The sequence below is a fragment of the Photinus pyralis genome, unplaced genomic scaffold (genome assembly GCF_008802855.1).
Source record: "Photinus pyralis isolate 1611_PpyrPB1 unplaced genomic scaffold, Ppyr1.3 Ppyr1.4_LG1, whole genome shotgun sequence".
NCBI classification, from domain to species: Eukaryota; Metazoa; Arthropoda; class Insecta; order Coleoptera; family Lampyridae; genus Photinus; species Photinus pyralis.
The window spans coordinates 53,519,420-53,540,066 of NW_022170249.1; the positions used below are offsets into that span (position 1 = coordinate 53,519,420).

Consider the following 20,647-nt stretch of genomic DNA (forward strand, 5'->3'; position numbering starts at 1 on the left):
AGAATTTTTTCTTTACCTTAGAGACGAGTTTGTTAATTAGCTAGTAGGCAAGAGTTTGTAAGGCATAGTTTTCAAACTTTTTCAGCGTGCTTTAAATAAAATACGCGAGTTTTATACCACTTAGATGGTTTCATTTTGCGAAATAATCATTTTCGGGAGATATCCCCGCATTCGTGTTGAAAATTGGGAACCTTTTGAAGGAAGTCAGTTGATTAATACTTTCCTGAAGAACAAAGGGAAGCTTCCCAATCAATTATCTCAGAATTGTCTTGCACGCGTTTCTTTCAGATATTAAAACATTTTTTTGTTGTTATAAATGAAAACGTAAAGGTTAATGCTTCCGCTTTTCTTGAGTGACTAAATAAGAATTTTAGTAATCTTGCCCTATACTGCACACAGTAATCAAAAGGAAGTCATTTCAAGTTAGTTTTGAGCACAAAAGCTCTTTGAATATATGAATACATGAATTTAATACATTTTAAATGGGACATCAACTCTGTTATTCCTTGCCACAAAAGCTAATGTTTTTCATTCTTAAAGGGCGATTTAGCGGTAGGTTAACCCTTTAAATAAAAAGGCAGATTCCATTTAATAACTATTACTTACTCCGACGGTGTTCTACGGCGCCAACCCTCTCGATACAAATTGATCTAATTGAAAATCCAGACTTTCACTTCAACAACAATTTTTTGCGACAGTCAAGCGACTTATATGCACATTTGAAAACAATTCTAGTTACCTACTGAAATATGGGAAATTCAAGTTTATTGCGATACTAAGATGTAAATGTCGATCTAGTCTAAAAGTACTTAAGCTTTTCGTACGCCTATTGCAAAAGTTGTATATTTTCCAATCTATTTGGTGAATGCTAATATGTTTACCTAGACTCCCGTAGCTGTATTTAATTTTAGGAATGATTCAAATTTATTCTAAAAGGAATCGCATTTTGCATCTGGGGCTTTGATTAAAGCCCTACTGCAATAAATTGATTGACAAATTACCTTACTTTTTCTTAAGGTGAAATTGCCACCAGAAAACTGTATCATAAAAAATATTAAAATAAAGTTAATTATGCCGGCGACTAGCTCTGTCCGTTCTCTCTTTACGGTTCCGGTTAACTTAAGCTACCTCCTTTAGCTGAAATGGTTACTACAAAAGGGGTTATTTGAATCTTATACTGTCCAGTTCAATGACAACAACGGAAATAATAACTTGCCCTATATTTATAAAAAAGAAACACGGAAAATATCAAAGACATTCAAGGAAGCATCTCCTTGTCAACATTGCTTTTGTATGGAATTGTATAAAGACTAAAATTCAACCTGGCATAAATTTGAATAGTTAGGTAAATTCTAAGTTGAGGTGGCTATCTCTTTTACTAATGCTAAATCGCTCATTAATTAATAATTTACACTTTAAACGCAATCTGATTATGTTTAACTGTGACACATTAATAAATGACCTCTGCATGAGACTTGATTCCATAAAACAAAAAGTCTGAAAAGAATGGGAACAAATTCAGGGGTTCCTTTTGATAATACAAATAGACAAAACAATAATTTTACATAATTTTCAACAACTTTACGACATCTCATTTAATGATTCAATTTAATAGTAATAGGTGAAAATTGTTTATTTTTGTATAGGATCGTAAAGCGGTCGATTTATATTTGCAAAAATCATACAACAATTTTATAACTAAACTTATTTCCTTTGCTTCGATGCGGAACTCTTGACAACCGTCATAGTATATATAATGAGCCTGATTTTATTGCCGCGCTTGTGGCAAACCTGAAAAACTAACCCCAGCACAATCCAGGTGCCATGTAAATGAACAGGAGTGCCTAGCGGTAACGTAGGCTCACCATACCGTAGCGATAGCCTAGCCCTCCTATGCGTAAACCTGACGAAAGACGACATAAGGAAACTGTGGAGTGGAAGCTCCAGACCGCCGGCGTGAAACTCAACGAGCGAGCCAACTACATCGCCCAATCCGAGTTTGGGAATAGTACTCGAGGGATAAACCAACAGGCGACTGCCAGAGGAAGTTCCTACGAGAACACGTAGTGACAAAGAACTATCTATACCGAAACGGCGTACCAGGACGTGCCGACAGCAGGACACCCAAACTACGTCCGCGGATGTTGGATCTGCGCTGCAGTGAAGAGAGTTCAAGATGCAACGGTTCGCCCACGCCAACCCACACGACCCTGGGGGCAAGTCTCTGTGAACATTATGGACCTCTACAATGCCACACCCACAGAATACCGTGAAATACTTATTATCACGGAGCTCTTCAGTATGTGGGTCATCCGTAACCGCCATTGCCAACATTAGAACACGAAGTCTTCGCGCGCTACGGCTTCCCGATGGCAATACTGGCGGGCAGTTCTCCTTGGTTACATTCAACGCAGCACTCCCTTATTGGGGCTGGTTACATCTGGCGCCCCAAAAGCAAACCCTGTCGCAACCGAGAGATAAAAAGGAACCACCTCACAGAGAAGAGGGAACAGGTCTGAGCGACCATACTACCGTCAGAGCTATTCCACGTACAAGAATGATCCGCGCAGGTTGGTAGAATGGAAAACCCGGGAGCCACCACCCTCACCTATCGGAAGTCCGGGAGGAGGAAATACAAACGGTCCAGCAATCCCGATATCGCAGCCGCCACGGAATTACGGACCAGCCCGCGTCCCGTACCAAGTATGCGACAGGGTAACTTTCACCCGAAATTCACAGAGCCATACACCATAGAAGTCTTGGCAAGTACGAACGCGTACTGGCTAAGATGAGGCAACGATTTGGTACAGATCCACGTGCATGACATGTAACCCGCAACTTCGAAGAAACCCCAGTCAACCAATAGGAGTTGCACCCCCAGGGAACAGCACCGATTTGCGACCCAGACGCCACCGAAGGATTCATAATAGTGTATAATTTACACATGCTTTGTTTAAATATACAGATATTTGAAATGTTAAAAGATAGCTATTAAGATAACTAGGGGTTTTATAGGTTACTTTAAACTATAAAACACCGTGTTTGTATTTATTTTTTTATCCGAATTCGTCTTTTATTAATATTTTATCATGAGAGAAAAATGTTTCTCCAAGATCTCCGTAGGTAGTAACCATGGTAATGAAATCAACAAAATTAGGTACGAAAAATTAAGCAACGTAGTATGGACGTTATCATTGACGATGTACTTTATAAGAAACAATGAATTGAACTAGATAACTTCAAAAACGAATTTAAATGAATCTTAGAAACAGTTTAAAATGCCAGTGTAATAAAAATGTATTAATGCAAACTCGGTACGATCGGTTGAAAGTTAATGTGCCCAATGTATGAATAATTAGAACAGAACAAATTTACTTTAATGAAAATATCGTCGACAGAACGACATTTCTGATTGAAACAGAACTAAATAAAAATGCAGAATCGAATTGAACAGTAGTGTGGCAAAGAAAAAGAACAAAAGTGTAAAATTATTGTTTTATTGTGTTGTTTTGCTACTAAATGTCGATTGCGTATTAGCTGTATGTTAAATGTAATTTCGTTCAGATCAAGTATAGGGGTAAGGAATGCGCATGAGAGTTTAAACCCGATAAACAAGTTTATGGTTTTTTAAGGTATCCAATTAATTAAGTTTTAATGAACATCTCGACGTAAATCCTTTTACTCCCACAGCTGTTTTAATAGGCCGTACATTATCATATGGCGATTATCTTTTAAGGGTCAGTGGGCGCGGCTACAAGCGCTTTGTCGCTCTGTAGCGTCAAGAGTGCTTGATAGGGTTAATTACGGAGATGACGAACCTTTATGGAATTAAAATTTCTCGCCAGACCCTCACGGTTCATTTGAAAATATTTGGGAATAGAATATAAAACCAGGATGGACTGTAGTGGTTTATTTCGGTTATTCGCAGACATCTAATCGATTCGTATTCAAGTAAAACAAATTGAAGTTTAATTTGTTTTTGTTTCATTACCTTTTAGACTTCTGCATACAAGAAATAATGTATACCTCATGTTCGGGTTGTCAGCACTTCAGGACATTTCTTTGTCGGCACATCCAAATTTGAAAGAAAATATTGTATTTTGATTATTATGAATATGGGTCAATTAGAAATGCTTGAAAAGTTTGCCGATGATTTGCATATGCCTAGATGGCACCTATGCCCTAAATCCTTATGATTTTCAGCTACGAACACTCCTAGTTTTAGACGATTTGCGGGAAGGTACTAGTATTTATGTCAGACGTGGAAAAAGCATTCTATAAGGAATGGATTACGTATCATGAAACCTGCAGATTTTAGGTATTTAGGACCCCTGTCCTGTCCCACGAGGAAAGAGACTAAATTTTACTTAGGCGAATTCGAATCGAAAATGTCTATGAACATGTCGACTGCTCCAACGAAAACTGTCGTAACTCCGAAATTGTCGCTATTTGAGTTACCACTGTAACCGAACTTAAAAAGTCCGCTTCTTTTCCTACGAAAACTGTCGTAACTAAATGTCGCTCCGTGACTGCGCAAACGCGGTGTCTTAAATGTCGTAACTCAACTGCTGGAGAATTGTGCGACGAAAATAGTCGTATCTTGAGTTACGACTATTTTCGTAGGAATCATACACGCCAGTTTGCTGGAGTGCTTGACTTACGACTCTTTCGTAAGAATCATGAACGCGAGTTGTGTGGTGGGGCGAGTTACTCACTACTCAGTCATTAGCGGAAAAGCACAGTGACGGTTATTTTGTTGCATTGTTTATTATTATAATTGAAAATGTCGTTGAGAAGTAAGCGAATTGTAGAATTAGCTTCTAAAATTACGTGCCTGGACAATAGTGACGATAATGCAAGAACCTCCCAACAGGCCTCCACTTCTGGTAAAATGAAACATTAATTTCTTTATTAAACTATTAGCGAATTTAACTGATTTGTAGCAACTGGAACTAAAATTCTTTCTACAGAATGTACCTTGGATGATCATAACAAGGAAAATGACGGATCTAATAATTTGGATAATGAAGATGGTTGTCTGGAAAATGAAAGTGGTAAGTCATTCTATTTACAAAGGTATAATAAGGCATTTCAAAGCACCAAAATCATAATCTTAGTCGTATCTGTAGCTAAAATTTTGTTTTGTCGCATCAAAAAAAGTTTTGACATTCTTTGGGTGGCGGTACACTTGTGTCTATAAATTTTGCTCGGAAAATTTGCGAAACTAATGCACAATAGGGTTTCTAAAATCGTATGACTATTTTCAATCATTTTCTCTTTAAGACATTGAAGAAACCGAAGTACTTTCTGGACGCGACTATTCTGAATGTTCAGATGATGATCCTACCTACATACCCGAAGAATACACAGACAGGGACAATATATTAAGTGAAAACGTTCAGGTTATTATAGAAGATAAAGAAAATAATATACTCGTAGAAAAGAAAAAGCGCAGATCATCAGCTAAGGTAAAAAAGTTAAGTAGGAAACGTATAAGGAATACTGACCAGTGGGTAGATACTCTGGCCAAAAAAGGGTTAGATTCGGGAATAGAACATGAAAACAGGAAGGGCAAGTTAATTAAAGCTAGGAAAATAGGCAAAGGGTGCGCAAGTTCATGTAGATTTAAGTGCCGAGATTTGTTGGTTGCAGAAAAGCAAGAGTCAATATTCAAAGACTTTTGGGAACTAGGTTCGCACACACGACAGTGGGATTTCGTATCTCATTGTGTAAAACAAGTTAATAAGAAACAGGTCACTGTTGCCCAGAACTCTCAATCACGCCGAAAATTTTCTCGAGAATACTACTTTAAAATTGAGAATCAAGAAAAACGAGTATGCAAAACAATGTTTCTGCATACCCTAGGAATTTCGGAGAGATGGGTATCTACAGCATTATCCAAAGTAAAAGATAGCGGTGCAGTTGAAGAGGATAACCGTGGTAAACATCAATCACGACCTAACAAAATTAATGAAGATGTGAAGGAGATTGTTAGGGAACACATAAAACTGTTTCCGGTAGTACCATCCCATTACACAAGAAAAAATACGCAGAAATTGTATCTTGAAGATGGACTGAATATCCAGCGTATGTACCGATTATACTTGGAGTTTGCAAAAACGATGGATGTAACGAATGTTGCTTCTTCCAGACAGTATCGTGATATATTTAACGGGGAGTTTAATCTAAGTTTTTTTAAACCGAAGAAGGATCAGTGTGATCTCTGTATACGGTATACTGATACTGATAAAGGAAACCCCGAACTCCAAGAAAAGTATGACAGTCATATCACTAACAAGAATAGTGCACGTTCGTTAAAGGATCAAGATAAACTAATAGCACTAAACAATAAATCGATTATTGTTGCGTGTTTTGATCTACAGAAAGTTTTGGTAACCCCAAAATCAGAGGTCAGTATTTTTTACTACAAAAGTAAGTACGCAACCTACAATTTTACTGTATACGATATCGGCAACCATAAAGGTTACTGTTATGTTTGGCATGAATCTGTTGCTAAACGTGGAGCTAACGAAATAGGTAGCTGCTTATGGAAGTTTTTAGATACTGCTGCAAATAACAAAAACATTCAAGAAGTAATCTTCTATTCGGACAATTGCGGAGGTCAAAATCGCAATCGCTTTATATTTTCCATGTTCCAGTTAGCAGCATGTGTTTTCAATAAAAAAATTACGCATCGATTTTTTGAAAAGGGCCATACGCAAAACGAGGGCGATAGCATGCACGCCGTCATCGAAAATGCTAAAAACAGACAACAAGTTGTGTACACCCCTGAACAATGGGTAACCCTAATTCGAATGGCAAAAGTAACAGGTACCCCCTACGACGTGACTGAAATGTCGCAAAAAGACTTTTATAATTTAAAAAAATTGGTGATCGGTCAAAATTGGAAAACAGACGAGGATGGTCAGCAACTAAAAATTAGTAAGGTCAGGGAAATAGTGCTTCTAGGAAACCCAGACGGAAGAGTTGATTTTAAATATGAATATACTGATGCTCCAAAATCGTTAAACATTTACAAAAAACGAAGAGGGCGCCCAAGTTGCTGTTCAAGAGCTGATCTCCAACAGCTTTATGATAAACCACTACCAGTGGACAAAAAGAAACTGGATGGGTTATTGGAACTTTGCAATAAACGTGATATTCCCGAGATGTACCACGGATTTTATAGATCATTATCATATAATAAGGCCAAGAATACTACCGAGGAAACTGTTAACAATGAAGAAACTTCCACTGAAGAACAGTCAGAATAACATTATTTTGAGGCGTTTGGTAATAATGTAATATTGTTAGATTTATCTGTGTATAGAGCTGTAGTTGCAAAAGGCAACTTTCGAAACTCATTAAAATTACCTTTTATATTTTATAAACAATAATAACTCTGCAATTTTATGTAGATGGTGTGTTCAATAAACTTACGACAAACACTACATGTTTTATTTCTAAGGTACATTCCGATGAAGACTGTCGTAACTCATTGTAAACACATAAAAAATAAGAAATTTTGAAAATTGTATTTCAATGTTCATTTTTCATCCAATTGTATACCATTACACAAAAATTCAGTTTCTTGTACAATTATGCCGATTTTATGTGAGCTCTGAAACTTAAAATGCTATTTTTCGCAAATGCGCAAAAACTGAGTTACGACACTCTTCATTGGAGCAGTCGATGTATCGACAAATACTTCGGTATGGTGTTATGAATCGTATTTAATGACTACAAAAATAATACTTAACTCATTTTCTTAAATTCCTATTTCCTACAATATCTGTAGATCGTATTATAAAAACAATTCTTCCAGTTCTTCCACTATGAATGGTTCAGTATTTCCAAATTCATTGACATCTTTTGTGAGCCAGAAAACAAGTAGAAGTTGTCTGTTCCAGGTGCAAAGCGGCTGTCTTTCAAAGTACGTGAAAGGCGGTTGGTGAAAAAAATTTATAATTCATTCGCACAAAAAATGCACATTTCGGGAGTACGAAGTTTGCTGGCCCCGCTTATCTGTCGTCCAGCAAACCACGTCTTCGTCCTGAAACGGGCATTATTCGTACTTACGAACCAAATAACATAAATGCTGAGTATCTAAACTAAATAAATCCCAGACTACGCCTCATTGTGTATTTATTAAATAGAAAAATACGGACTTGCCAATTGAAAATGTTTTTAATATAGCTGTGAGCTAAATTTAGTTCATTTTAAATAATATACTCGTACATTCATTACTAGGCTACATTAATTTGATTACAAAAATACAATAAATAAAATGCTTTCACGGCACAAATTAATTAAAAACCTTAATAAACTTCTGTGCTCCCAGTTTTTATTAAAAAATACCTGTAACTATACGTTCACTGAATTCTCGTGCCATGTGTTAGTTCAATCACCGAACCGGAAATAGTATATGGGAACTCGATCGTAAGTATACTCAGGGCTCCATAGTCAAGGGAGATACACGGACACGATCTGCATCTACATAGGTACATGTGCATTCATGTAAAATATATAAGTACGTCTGCATTAATAAATCATACTTTCACATTTTTCATATCCGTTCCACCCCAATATTTTTATTATTCTTCATGCTTGGGTCATATTACGTAGATACTGCATTAATGATATTCCATATTTTCCGTGCATAGGTATTATGTTACATTTCAAAGGACATTGCATTGTTTAGGTAAGAGACCTCCAGCCAGTCAGTTTTATAAAACTAAAGTTAACTGACTATGGCTGTTTTATAAACACTGTTTAACAACGTGATGGTCACGTTATTAAGGCAAAGTTTTGTTTTAAGTCAAGTTTTAAATTACCTTTCTGATGAATTGTGAAAATACTTTCTCTCTGTATGTTGACACAGAATTTAAGTCCAGATTTCGACTAGATAAGGTCACATTTATGCGACTGGTTCATCTTGTGGGCAACGCTCTGGAACCAGCCACCAAACGAAATCGTGCTTTTATGCCCAGTTACAGCTTCTAATAACACTTCGATTCGTAGCAACTGAAAATTTTCAGCAACTTGTTGGTGACGAAATTGCTGTGCATAAGTCAAGTGTCAGTAGAGTTATCAGAAGCACAACGCGGCATATTGCATTATTAAAACCGCAGTAAGTACATATCGTAGGCGTCAAGTGTCTAAGCCCAAAAATGTAAATTTTACAGGAAGTAAAAAAACCTTTGAAAATTGGTATACATTCACGGGTGGGGGTCTTTTTTTAAAACTGTAACTGGAGTGTAACACTTAATAATACAATTAATTTTAAAAAAAGTACGTTATTTTATTTTCATGTAATAAAGGACTTATGCAAAAATCACGTTTAAAATCAAAAGACTCTTTGGACAAGGAGAAATAGGTAATTCGCTTTTATCTTTTTAAGTACCTATAGAGTCTTCTTCAACTTATTAAAACCACGTAATATTTAGGATTTTATGTATTAAGCGATTCGAAAATGAACAAAGTATAACTAACTAGTATAAGTAAAATAATAATTCAGTACCAACGCATTTCAGATTATCATAGAAGCTATGATAATCCTGTTCCATGGTAGATTTCAATGCTTGAAGGTGCTCATATTTTTCCCGTTTGATCTTTTGGCTATACATACTTGGAAGATCCTTTATAGCAACCACTGATGCTTTCTTATTAACTCTGATTGCTAACAATTGGAAGTTATCAGGGTGTCGAAGTTTATATTCAATCGAACCATTCGGATTGTACCTTAGGGCTCGTAAATTTTGAACGGTGGGATCACCAGCTTTATACCCAGGACGAATTGAATTTAGTAAGTTAATTTTAGTAAAATCCTTAAAGAAATCGTGATACAAATATTGCACCTATAGGGTTTTGGTTGTTTTCCGATTTATGACAAATTACAAGTTTCGTAAAGTTACCTGATTAAACAAAATTTTAAAACGATTTTACTTATTTCTGTAAAATTAGCAAATTGGTTTATACGCCCCTACGACTTGATGCCCTCGATATGTTTCATTGTGAACCGGTTCCTGTGCACAGTGAGACATTTCAAGTTTTTTTTTTAATTTTGTTTTATTTAGTTACGTAAATATAGTAAAACTGTGTTCTTCCAATATTAAGAATGTTCTTAAGATACTGCAATGAAATTTTTTTACTTAAAAAAACGTTTTGTTTCACCGTGTACCACTTTCCCTTAATGTTCATGATATGTTATCAAAAAAGTATGTTTCCGGGAGGGCTTCACAAAGAAATCCGTTGACAAAATTTACATACCGCTTCATAGCGAACGTAAACGAAAGTATGTCGAAATAAGCGCGATAACATGGATTGTAGCGGGATTTTCGACAGACGAAGTTAGACTTTCAAAGAGTTAGCACGCAGTATTGGTGTGTGAGAATTCGCATAATTGCGATATTTCTAACCTGATTTTCGCGGGCGAGCACATACCAATTTGGATACGCCAACTATTATTATTCTTGATTTATTTCACTTAAATGTAAAAGGTTTTCGTTTAGCTTCACGAGCGACCACGTATAGATATCGGTGTGTATTCGCGGTCGACATTTTTAGCTACGTTGCGAGAGATATCTTTGCGTGTTGAAATTCAAGAACCAAAGCGTGCATTTATTGAGTGAAATCTGCCTGAATAGTAGTAAAGAATTAGCAGTTTAACCTTGTGTAAACACATTAAGAAGCGAGAACTACTAATTTTCGAGTTCGTCGTGGAAAAACATTTAAACAATTTCCGATTTATGACAAATTACAAGTTGCCTAGTAATTCTATATGTATATGTATAATAGACGAATTACGGGACGAGCAAAACAATTTTAACAGCCTGATTCGTAGCAATACCTTTTTATTTACGAGTGGTATAATATACGCGAAGTAACATTTTCGAGTCGAAGAACTGCTTTTCAAATAAGAAACGGGATCAAATAAACTCTCATTAATATTAATTGCGATGAACAAAGAAGTTTTTTTTATAGCAAACAGTAACGGACCACTCCATAGGTCTAATACAGATATATTTTTAATTTTAGTATAATGGAAACGAAACACATAAGCGCAATAATTTCACGTAAATTACCCTACAAGTGAATTTTATTGTTAAACCTTATACATACCTAAAAAATAACATCGAACCTTGGCCAGAAGTACAAAGGGTTTGGAGTAACACCTACGATCTTAGAATAAAATCATTCTCAGACGAAAAAAGTATACCTCAAATATTTGAAGACTGGCCTATATTACGAAACCCACTGGGATATACATTGGTACTATTTTGTTCTGCATAACAAAGCAACCACTTGCCATGGGTTAATGCAACCACAATTATAATTAATGAGGATTATAAAACCTACACCGCTTGCATATTGTTGTCTTCATTGACCTTATATATAGGTATCATATATATATTCGGGTGTTCGAACCTGAGTTGAGGTGAATTTTTCATCTGTGGCAGAGATGGGAATTTCCTTAGATCAATCAGTTTCGAGCATTCTGCCGGCTACTCCGAATTAGGTTTTCTTGCAGTTTTCCTAATTCGTAAGGTAAATACCGGGGTAGTGTAGAACAACTTAAGACCTTCCGCAGGGGCACCTCTAAAAAGCAATATGCGAGTCACTCTGTAATTGGGCGTAAGCCTGTTGAGGGCCTAGAACAAGAGGGACACTAAATAAATAAATATACAAAAAAATACCATAAAAGAATGGATGAAAATTTGAATTGAAAAATTCTTTTCAAGAGTAAATCGTCCAACCGGTTTTAATTAATCTAATAACATAGGTACAGTCAATCACATCGGGCTTTGTCAATGCCAATAATTACTCAACTGCGAGCTGTCAATAGCAAAAAAAGATTAAGTATGGGTACTTTGCATACTGTTACAGAAGCAAGAAAGCATGTTTAAAGCGTTATGCCTTAGAAAAATGGAATTTGATAAATTGTAAAGTCACAAAATACCGGATTTATATTAATTTAGAAGACAATTGAAGAATATTAATGAAGTCATCTCAATCCTTTCGTTGGGCTGGATTAATTTTTACAATTGAAAGACTAAAACATAATTAATTATTCGGGACGATCCTGCTAAAATTATTTTCAACTAAATTATATTTGATTAAATTTGTAAGATGACAGCATTTTAGTAGGTAACGTTGCTATAATTAAGTTCAGCTAACGAATTTATTTTTGGTATTCTAACCAGGGATGCATGTCAGACAACCATACAACACACTTAAACCGTAATGTACATACTGACAGAATGCGAAACGTGTTTCAAGTGTACATGTGCCCCCTGTGATTGTAACTCCTCCAGTCATTAGCAACATGACGTCTTGCCACATACGACGAAATTGAAATTAGTGGTATCCGTTAGCATGTAACGTTTTTGCTGATGACATGCTTTCGCCACAAACATATCAGACAGCAAAACATTTACCATTCTGATTCGATCTTTCGTTTACAGTATAGGCACGAGTATATTAGCGGCGTAAACTACCGCATGTAAATTAACATAGAACCCCGTTTATCGATTGGGTAAATTGCTTTTTAGTTAGCTTAGTGTCAAATCTCTCATTAGGCGGTAGAGGTTCAGCAAACATATTATAATACGATTTAGATTAAAGTTCACATAAGATGGCACAGTTCCGCTGTACAGTTTACTAAAATTTCATAGAATCGCGAATGTAAAAAAAGGGAAAATAAAATATTCCAGTCAGTGCACCCAAAATGTGCTTTGTTTAAATAGTTTGACATACGTAACGTTTGTAGACGTGGATGGTAGAATAAGTATGCAAACAAGAGGGAAGTGTTGAAGAACGGAAAAGACTCAAAACATCAAAGAACAGTGACCAAATTGAACCATTTCAATAACTCTTCGGTCGTAAAAAACAGAGAATCTCAACGTATCTGAGCATAACAGAACGTGCTCTCAATTTTTCTCACCACTTTCACTCTTCTTAAAGTGACACACTATTTTCGTCGAACTTTAGAAAACACTTGTCTTATCACAGAAACAAAATGGCATGTGGTCTTATCAAAACCCATTTACTTTTAACACGAAGGTCCAATGGGAACAGCAAATAATGCCTAACAAATAATTTCTAAACAGGAGAAATTTTGACACAACAGTTAATTATTCTAATTCGTCAAAATTATAACGACAGAACGTAAAAATGTTAGATACATCATTATCAAGGAAAGCGACAATGATGAATTGGTTTTGCCTAGGCCGAGAGTTTTTAGAGACAGGGCAAATCCAAAGGAAAATTGTGATGATCTCGGTTTCAAAACAGCAGCGATTCCGATTTTCGAAGACCACGGTACGAGAAATGTTGGATACGTTCAACATTCACAAATTATATATATATATATATATATATATATATATATATATTTATTGTGTAGAATGCCACTTATTGTTATGTAAGCTTGTAGAGAGGGGATTGATGGCTGCCAACCTTTTCCTACCCCTTAATAAAGAAATATTATTAAGTAGTGTATGCAGAATAATTAAAAACGTTTCCCAAGTGTTCTCGGTGCGATCGACTGCACACACATAAAAATTCAATCGCCTGGAAGAGAATATGCTGAGCAGTTAGAAACAAACTTTTGTGTTAATGTAGCCGTGTGTAATTGCGAAACTAAAAATACAAATATCATTGCACGATGGCCTGGCTCAGTACATGACAGCACCATATTTAACAGTAGTTAAAAGCAGGATTTTGAAAGAGAAATGTATGGTAATAAATATCTTCTTTGTGATAATGGCTATTCTTGCAAACGTTATATATTAACGCCATACTTAAACCCTGCAAGTCAATGGGTGTACAACCGGGCCCGAATATCACCGATAAATCCTGGAGAACGTGTGTTTGGGGTAATTAAAAGAAGATTTCCATGTCTAAGCATTGGGCTTCGATACAGAGGGCGTTAGCGATAGTTGTAGCTTGTTGTGTTTTGCACTACATAGCTGTTGCCCAAGGTGACATAGTAGGGTCTGGGTAAAAGCCGGACCCGGACTTGGTGGGTTCTTTCTTTTATATTTTCGTGAATCGAAACATCGAAGCCTTAATGATAATCCATGGCGAAGTTCCAAGAGTAAGCCTTACTTTTTCGGGATTTATATTTCCATATTTCCAAATGCCGAAAACATTAGAATCCAATTACTTACATTGGGTGCGTTCACCAGAACCAAACGTGTTTGCGCTTTGATTACGTTTGCAAACACAAACTGTTTAGGCACTGTTTGCAAACCGTTTGCGCTTTTACATAAATATACGTTTACCGAACGCTTTGCTAGTTGTCAAACTGTTTGCAAGCGGACGCTGTTTTTTTAATCGTAATTTAAACTCGCTGAAAATCACAAACGTGTTTGTAAGGCATGCATATTTGTTTAAACCATCGACATATACTTAAGTTTACGCACGAAATGGGAGTAAGTTATAAGTATGCACCGTACGACTAAAAATTGTATAATTACACCTTGCACACAAAAATGGCAACAATTTTACATTGTACTTAAAGTTGTTGTAAGAAATGTTTAAGGGTAGCTTTAAATATAATGCTTCAGTACACTACAATAAATATGTAGAGTTATTTGTGAATTGTGTCTCCTCGCAAGTTTAAATTTAAGCTATATGACAAACTAATGAGTTTGAGATATATATGCATTACAATTGTATTTTTTACGTCTAAAGGAATGATATTACTATAAATCGAATAATTTAATTATGAATGAAGCACTCCACGTATACCTATGTACCTATAGCGCGAGCAACAGGATTTGTGAAAATAAACGATCAAGCTATACCTAAACGTTTCTTTTAATGCAAACTGTGACGATTACATAGTAAATACCTACGTAGGTACCTTGTACCAAAAATCCGTACTTATCCTTGCAATTTTAAAATGTTATGTTATGATTTTTAGCTTCCTAGCGCGTGCTAGGTGGCTCTTGCGATCACCGTTTCTTTGGATATGGTAAAATTTCATCAAATGTCGCCGTTGTAGATCATTTTAATGAAATTTAAAAAAAAATTAATTTTTTTCCTCTGTGTGTAGGTATGTATGTTGGAAATTTTTCGAGATAACTGATCGACGGATTTTGTTCAAATTTTGGATATGTGTATTAGGCGAAAAATAGCAGCAACGACATCGAACTTTTTTCTCCGAATATAGCAACCTAAAACTTTTATTAAGTTATTCGAAAGACCTTATTTTTCTGCGTACAACGATACACGATATTTGTTACAAAAAATGGAGAAAAAATGTTAACCCTTGTAATACCAGGCTTTTTTTCTTACGCGCGATACCAGGCGGGGTGCAAATGCACCCCGCCGGTTTTTTTAGTATTTGAGATAAGATGACGTGCAGGATTAAAAAATAACACAAACTACAACTAGAAAATTTATTTTTATACACTACATGAAATTTGTTTTACATGAATTGCAACATGTTTGCTTGACCGAATGCTGGACGCAAACAAACTGGTTGCATTTAAAACAAGATTGTCTAGATTTTCTATCTTGAGACCGGGAACACAGGTAACATCGACCCTGACTTGCTGGTTGCCTTTCTTGTAGTACAGCTTCTTTACGTAGTTCGGGAAAAACCTTCAAGATATTCTCTTTTGGACCAGCGTTTAATCCATTGGCTTTATTGTACCGATTGATTATGTTTTCTTTGGCCAAATCTTTCCCAAGTGCAAGAAGGAACTTTCTTCGTGCATCTAAGTGACCAATCTCGTAATTTGGATTTTTTATGGTCCAAATTTTGTACGCGTTCAAAGCCGCAATGTCTATCATATGGTAAAATAGTACCATAGGCCACCTAAGAGTTCTTCTTTGCGTCGTATACTTTTGTGCCATCTGATCTGTGGCATCAACTGCACCTTTGGTATTATTGTAATGTAGTAAAATATCTGGTTTGTATTTCATTTCTGCACTATTGACTTTGTCATCTTGGTGTTCATTGGAAAGGAGAATTACAGCCCGACTCTTCTTTGGGACGTAGGACACCAACACGCAGTTTTTCTGGAATGCAAACATTGAAGAATATTCCTTCTTTGATGCACTTGGTAGTAATTCCCTGGGGATGAAAGCCTTATTTTTACGCAATGTCCCGCAAAGTGTCAATTTTTTCATCAGCAACTTGTTCGCCAACTCAAGGCTGGTAAAAAAATTGTCGGTGGTAATTCCATACCCTTGTTGCAAATGGTCTGTAAGTTCAAGAACAACTCGCTTTCCTTGCTTTTTTTCAGGTTTGTTGCCCTGTTTACCTGTAATACAATGTAATAAAAGCTACTGTAAAAGCACAATGTTATATTATCTTACCAAGGTATACCTGCATATTGACCGTATAGTTGAATTCGCAATCTGCCAGTGCCCATATCTTTATCCCGTACTTAGCTGGTTTGCTCTTCATGTAGACGCGGAATGGCGCTCTTCCTCGAAACGGAACTAGCTGTTCATCCACGCACATGTGACTACTGGGGTTGAGGGCAGTTTTACAGTTAGATACCAATATATCGAAAATGTCTCGTATCGGAGCAAGTCTATCTTGAAGTTTCCTTTGCTCTCTTGTTTCAAAATTATCATACCTAATAAATTTTGTGATAAAAGAATATCTGTTCCTCGAGAGGCAGGCAGGGATTATTGGACGACAATATGCGGGGTCGCTACAATAGAGCATTTCAATTGGTTCCGTATTAGCTTGCAATGCTCCTAGAGTAATCAATAAACCTATGTAGGCTTCTATTTCTATACGGTTAGTCGGGGCAAATTTTTTGGTATTACCCGGATGTGTTGCATTATGCTGATCAAAGAAATACTTGGCTTTTCGATTGGTTTCAATGACAATAATATCGAGCATGGCATCAGAAAAGAAAAGTAGGAATGATTCCCGTATAGTAGATATTTCAGAACTACTGTGGGTAAGACCTGGGGCCGCAACGATCTTATTTGCTTCTGAACGTCTGACACGTTTACTTAGAGGCATCTTAGACCACTGAGTACCGTCTTTTGCAGTATAATGTGGACCGTCTGGTATATTGGTGTCTTCGTCATCATCAGCAACTATCACATCGTCGATTTCTTCATGATCGGAAACATGATCTTCGTTTTCCATATCACTTGTTACATCTTCTTCTAATATTGCGTTATATTCCACACAATCGTTTTCTAATAACCACAACATTTCTTCTTCAGTAAGATTATTTTCGTCCCGAATGTGAAAACTACTCATTTTTATAAGTAAGAAATTCACGCGCACAATAAAAAAAAGTCGTATAAGGCCAACAGCTCAAATAAAACTGAAGAGTCTGTGAAATTACTGTCCACGGTACCGCCAACAACGACGTAAGGGGAGTGCAATGTGCTAAGCGCGCGCATAATGTATTGATGCGGTTTCCTTCATACCTCAATATTAGTATAACAGTAACTACCAGGCGGGGTGCAAATGCACCCCAGACTAAAAATGACCTAAATATGGGTTGTAATCATTTTTTTCCCCCAGGGTTGTGCCGAATATATACGTCTTTCGCTATAGAAACCGTTGCACATCATTGATTTGTGTATCAATTTCAGACATATACTGCAACATGTACAAAAAAAACAAGTGTGCGAAATCTATAGAAAACTTGTCTGAAATTGATTCATAAATCAATGACGTGCATCGGTTTTTATAGCGAAAGACGTATACATTTTTAAGACAAAAATATGAAGCTATACAGAGGTATAGCTACAACAACAAAAAATTAAAGCGATACTAATAAATAAACCATGTCTGGGGTGCGTTTGCACCCCGCCTGGTATTACAAGGGTTAAAAAGAATCGTTAAGCCGCTTGTGGACAAGAGGCGAAGAGTGCACTTTCAAATTTGTTTTTTCGATTTTAATAGCACTTATGGACATTTTATGCCTTAACGAGAATACAAACATGAATTAATTTCTGATCGAATGACACCAATATCAAGTCTGTAAGTGGCGTACTTCCGGAGCCTTTGTCACTCAGACAGACAGGCAGACATCAAGAGCGAAAAAGTGACTTTTTATTTTTTAAATTTTGATTTTTGTAACGTTTAGGTGGTGTACATTATAGGTACATAAGGATGTAATATATACAGGGTGTCCCTAAAAGGTCTGTACAACGCGCTACCATGGGTTCTTGGTATCAAAATAGGACGATTTAACCCAACTTACCTCTATCCAAAAGTGCTTCGGTAAGGCGCTATCTACCGCCAAAGATTAAAAAAAAATCGTTATTTTTATTTTATCGGAAAATGGTTTTGCCGATTAAAATGAAATTCGGGATGTGAATGTCTAATGTAAAAAGGGTCTTTGTGATATCATCGTTTTGATTGTAGTTGCTATGTAGGTGGTAAAATACTGACCATCCACATCTGAAGAGGTCTAAAACTGTTTAACTACTATTTTGACGGTTCTGAATGTTTAGACACTGATAGACAGTTTACTTGCGAGCATTTTTTGTCTCTTGATGAATATCGCTATCTGTGATGGTTTACGAAAAAAAAAAAAAATTTAGGCATGATGAATGGCATGCACCATACATGCGATTGTTCCTCAAAAACCATAAGTGCAAGCAAGAAGTAGGCTATGACGATTTTGAAACCTGTGAGTATACTCCCTAACGCATTGGCGACCATTTCCACGACTGTATCCAAACACTAATAGCATATCAGTTAACTCTGCGTTACTGTATTGAAAGGCCATATTACAATTTTAACAATGAAATTTTAAGTCTTCAAGCAAAACGTAAATTGTTCAAGTTTAAGAAACAACAAACAAACGTTACGCCACTCTAAGTTTCACAGCCATCTTCTGATTTTTTGAGGAACAATCGCTTGTATGGTGCATGCCATTCATCATGCCTAAATTTTTTTTTTTCGTAAACCATCACAGATAGCGATATTCATCAAGAGACAAAAAATGCTTGCAAGTAAACTATCAGTGTCTAAAAATTCAGAACCGTCAAAATAGTAGTTAAAAAGTTTTAGACCTCTTCAGATGTGGATGGTCAGTATTTTACCACCTACATAGCAACTACAACCAAAACGATGATATCACAAAGACCCTTTTTACATTAGACATTCACATCCCGAATTTCATTTTAATCGGCAAAACCATTTTCCGATAAAATAAAAATAACGATTTTTTTTAAATCTTTGGCGGTAGATAGCGCCTTACCGAAGCACTTTTGGATAGAGGTAAGTTGGGTTAAATCGTCCTATTTTGATACCAAGAACCCCTGGTAGCGCGTTGTACAGACCTTTTAGGGACACCCTGTATATGAGTTTTTTGATCTAGGAAGCTCTTCTGTCAAGAATTTGGCACATTTTGTTTGCAAGGTACGTATACTTCATTAGATTTTATTTCTAACAATTAAACTAGAAGCCATTTTTATTCTTTTTCGATGAAGTGCCGGCACAGGAGATAATCCCGGTCATAATGGAAAATGGCGCCCCGTTAAATTATGAATTAGTTGGGTACAACCACGACCATGTTGTCAGAAATGCCAATTATTATGAAGATACCATACTACGTTACACGGAAGAACAGTTTAAGGAACATTTTCGTATGACAAGAAACACGTTTAATGTAATAAGTCTGATTGATTTTATCTCGATGTTTAATGAAAATTATTTATTTCGCTTCGGGATTGCTAAAAGTTCGGCACATTTGGTGTTCAATGAAATTGTGGATGTTTTGGTGGAGATGCTGCCAGAATATATCAAATGGCCTGACAATCATCTGGAAACAATTAATGTAAGTTTATGGGAAATGCCTACTTATTTTATTGTTGAATTTTAATTATTTGTTGAGTACGTATATGTAGATCAAAACGAGTTTTTCGAATAATTTACTTTACTGTTCCTATAGGTAATCGATTTCGATTATTTAATACTGATTATCATCATCAGACCTTAGCTGAAATACACGTACATAATGTTTATGTATGTGGGTAAACCTTATGACGTCACAGAGATGTCACAGGACGACATTTTTTATTTTAAAGTGCTGGCTGAAAATGTAGCGTGGAAAATTGAAAACGAAAAGACTACGGTGAAAGTGAGTCAAATAAGGGAAATCCACTTTAAGTATGAAACACCGAGCAGTGTACTTTTTAAATATGAATTTGATGAAGAAATGAAAAGCTACCATATACAAAAAAACAGAAAGGGCAGAGGAAGGCCTTCCAATATTAACAAGTTTCCCCCAAAATTGTACAGTAAGCCATTGCCAATAGATGCGAAGAAATTGAAGGGGTTACTATGGTTATGCGATAGTAATAAAATACCTAGTATGTACCACACATTTTACAAAAACCTTACCGCAATAACGACAGAGGCGCCTGAATGTGAAGGGTCAGAAACAGAGGAATTGGATATTCAAGACAGTGAATGAATTGATATTAACTATTTTTGTATTTCAATATTGTAGTTTTTATAAAGAAACTTTAACTATAATAAAAGAATTTTGTAAGTTGTAGGTAAGTGATAATTCCGCTTTTTCCGACGAATACTATTGTAACTCATTCAAAAAATGCTTTGGAATAAAATTGACAACAAAAGCATTATATTCCTGAAATCCCGTGGTTAATTGCAACAAAATAAGATACCAAAAATATTGTT

General features: G+C 36.0%; 2 protein-coding genes across 2 annotated transcripts; one reads left to right on the forward strand and one right to left on the reverse strand.

Annotated features, from left to right (window-relative positions):
* The first annotated feature begins 4,410 nt into the window (after positions 1 to 4,410).
* On the forward strand, positions 4,411 to 7,679 carry LOC116160455. Its single transcript, XM_031473648.1, has 3 exons — positions 4,411 to 4,886; positions 4,944 to 5,054; positions 5,284 to 7,679. Exons 1-3 carry the CDS (start codon positions 4,784 to 4,786, stop codon positions 7,272 to 7,274), a joined length of 2,205 nt encoding a protein of 734 aa, XP_031329508.1. The 5' UTR covers positions 4,411 to 4,783; the 3' UTR covers positions 7,275 to 7,679.
* A 6,104-nt stretch (positions 7,680 to 13,783) lies between these two features.
* On the reverse strand, positions 13,784 to 17,242 carry LOC116162877 (piggyBac transposable element-derived protein 4-like). Its single transcript, XM_031476636.1, has 3 exons — positions 16,333 to 17,242; positions 15,561 to 16,277; positions 13,784 to 13,809 (listed from the first exon to the last, which is right to left on the reverse strand). Exons 1-3 carry the CDS (start codon positions 17,240 to 17,242, stop codon positions 13,784 to 13,786), a joined length of 1,653 nt encoding a protein of 550 aa, XP_031332496.1.
* Between the last annotated feature and the right edge of the window lie 3,405 nt (positions 17,243 to 20,647).